The sequence below is a fragment of the Camelina sativa genome, chromosome 2 (assembly GCF_000633955.1).
Source record: "Camelina sativa cultivar DH55 chromosome 2, Cs, whole genome shotgun sequence".
NCBI lineage: Eukaryota > Viridiplantae > Streptophyta > Magnoliopsida > Brassicales > Brassicaceae > Camelina > Camelina sativa.
The window spans coordinates 24,804,574-24,807,385 of NC_025686.1; the positions used below are offsets into that span (position 1 = coordinate 24,804,574).

General features: G+C 39.2%; 1 protein-coding gene across 1 annotated transcript; it reads left to right on the forward strand.

The window, feature by feature from the left end:
- LOC104737118 (protein UPSTREAM OF FLC-like) lies at positions 1 to 2,561 on the forward strand. The gene is made up of 4 exons (XM_010457226.2): positions 1 to 530; positions 801 to 870; positions 948 to 1,832; positions 2,107 to 2,561. The coding sequence occupies exons 1-4, from the start codon at positions 278 to 280 to the stop codon at positions 2,219 to 2,221; spliced, it is 1,323 nt and encodes a 440-aa protein (XP_010455528.1). The 5' UTR covers positions 1 to 277; the 3' UTR covers positions 2,222 to 2,561.

Sequence of the window (2,812 nt, forward strand, 5' to 3'; positions counted from 1 at the left end):
TTTCATTTGTTGTGTAGCCTTTTGTCTCTCGCATCCCATTTTTCAAAAATCTCTCTCACTCACTCACTCACTGTCTCTCTCTCCTCTCTTGTTCATTTACTTTCTATAAATCCAAACTCATAAACAAAAGATTTTGTCTTTCCATCAACATCACTCTTCTCATAAACTCCCCCTCCTAAAAGACTCTCACTTTAACTCCTCCTTCTCTTCGTGTTCTTCGTCTTTCTTTTCACTTTTTTTTTTTTCTCTTCTCCACAAGCAAAGAAACAAAACAAAGATGAGTTCAAGAGTGTTCAGAGGAACAACAACAACAACAACAACAGAAAACAACTATTTGGTCCCCAGGAGATCCAAAGACCAACAACAAGACACAAGTCCGGACCGTAACCGAATCTGGTCTGAACCTCGTCATAAACCAATCGTTAACCGGAAAGTCCCAGTCGTCTATTACCTCTGCCGTAATGGTCAGCTTGACCATCCTCATTTCATGGAAGTCACTCTCTCTTCCCACGATGGTCTCTATCTCAAAGGTACTTTCAATCATCCCTTTTGTAACTTTTCTTGATCCATAACTTGATAAATAAATAAACGCTTTTAAATCTTTTTTGTTCAAGAAAGTAGCTTTTTGAGTTCAAAAGGTTTTCAAACTCTCTCTTCTCTTTGGCCTTTTCCTCTTTATTACTATTACAAGAACATAACAGTGCAAAAGAAGCGGCAAGTTTTCGAATTGTATAGCTTTCAAAATCAAGAACTAATAAAGTTTTAACCTTTACTTTGTTTTTTTTACTCCAAATTCTCAGATGTGATAAACCGCTTGAATGATCTTAGAGGGAAGGGCATGGCAAGTCTCTACTCTTGGTCTTCTAAACGGTAAGCTATTCTAAACTTCCACCGTTGGATCTATAAAGCTTCTTCCTTTATAACATTTGTTAGTAATATTTTTACAGGAGCTACAAAAATGGATTCGTCTGGCACGATTTATCAGAGGACGACTTCATCTTCCCAGTACAAGGTCAAGAATACGTTCTCAAAGGCTCTGAGGTTCTTGATTCTTCTTGTCTTATCTCAAACCCAAGAAGCCTCCTCGAAACCACGTCCTTCAGGGATCCGAGATCTCTTAACCCGGATAAAAACTCCGGCGATGATGTGATAAACCGCCGGAGAAACCAGTCTTGGAGCTCCATCGATCTCAGCGAGTACAAGGTCTACAAAGCAACTGAGTCAAGCGCCGAGTCAACTCAAAGACTCGCTGCAGACGCTTCTACTCAGACAGACGATCGACGGCGACGTAGAAAACCGGCGAAAGAGGAGGAGGAGGGGGAGGAGGAGGAGGAAGTGAAGAGGTCGTTGAGTTACGAGAACCAGAGCACAACAGAGCTGAGCAGAGACGAGATATCACCTCCACCGTCGGATTCGAGTCCCGAGACTTTAGAGAATCTGATCAAAGCAGATGGACGGCTGATATTGCGTCCTAATAACGAAAGCAGCAGCACTGATCATCGGACGGTGGAGAGTTTATCAAGCGGGAGGATGAGAGCTTCTGCTGTGTTGATGCAGCTTATATCGTGCGGTACGATGTCGTTTAAAGAATGTGGACCTGTTTTGTTGAAAGATCAAGGGCTGTCGATGACTGGGCGTAGCGGGTGTACGCTAACGAGAGAAGCAGGTGATAATAATAGTAGTAGTAGTGTGGAGAGGGTAGAGAAGGAATTAAAGAGTTTTGGAAGGGTACAATTGGAAGATAAGGAGTATTTTAGCGGCAGTTTGATTGAGACCAAGAAGGAAGAACTCGTTCCTGCTTTGAAAAGATCTTCTTCTTACAATGCTGACAGGTACTTTAAAAAAACATCAAGCAGTTCGCTTTCTCTTTATGTCAAACGGCACGTAGTACTGTTTTCACTTTTTTTTTTTTTTATGAATTTTCCCGTACGTACGTAGTAAATAATTGGTTATGGCGTGAGTTGATTGAAGAGCTGAATATGGTAAAGTTTGTACAAGTACATTTTGGGGCGTCTTTCAAAACGTCTCTTCGTTTTAGAATAAGATTTTTTTAAAAAACATGAACTGAAAAGGTTGTAATAATTGATATTTTGGTCATTTTATTAGGAGTTCAAGGATGGGACCAACGACGGAGAAGGACGAGGAAGAAGCGGTTCGAGCTAAGTGTATCCCGAGGAAACCAAAGTCGGTGGCTGTAAGGAACAATGGTGGGCAGCAGTAATGAAACCGGCACGAATGTCTCTGATGAGAAGGGAAGCTAGACGGCACGTCTAACAAGCTTAGTTTGGGTTCGAATAACAAAGAATAGGGAATGATGAGTTGTAGTAAACTTGTAAGCATTGTGAATTGTGTAGGTAACTATATAAAATTCCCTTTGCATGCTTAAAATTAAGAGTAAACAAGATGGGTGGGTGCATATATTTTTATTTATAATTGTTGTAGTTTGAGCCTAGGTGTCTTTTGAGGTCAAATTTAAATCTGATTTCTTTCATAACCCCAATGTTACCTCCTTATATATGTAATTGGGAATCTCAATTATAAATTTCAGTTAGTTTTGACAAGTTTTTTCATTCTTTTGATGTTTCCCATTTGATAGCTCCTTTCACTTCAAAATAATATGCTAAATGATTATAGGAAGCTTCGTTTACTTTGGGAGTATTACTTTAGTGGTAATTTATACATTAAGCTTGTAGATACTTATGATGTTAATTAAAATGAAATGTTCTGACCAAATACATTAACAAATTTTTTTAATAGATTCGTAGTAATTGTGAATGTTGGATTGAGTTTTCTTGGGTTGTTGAAATCTAAC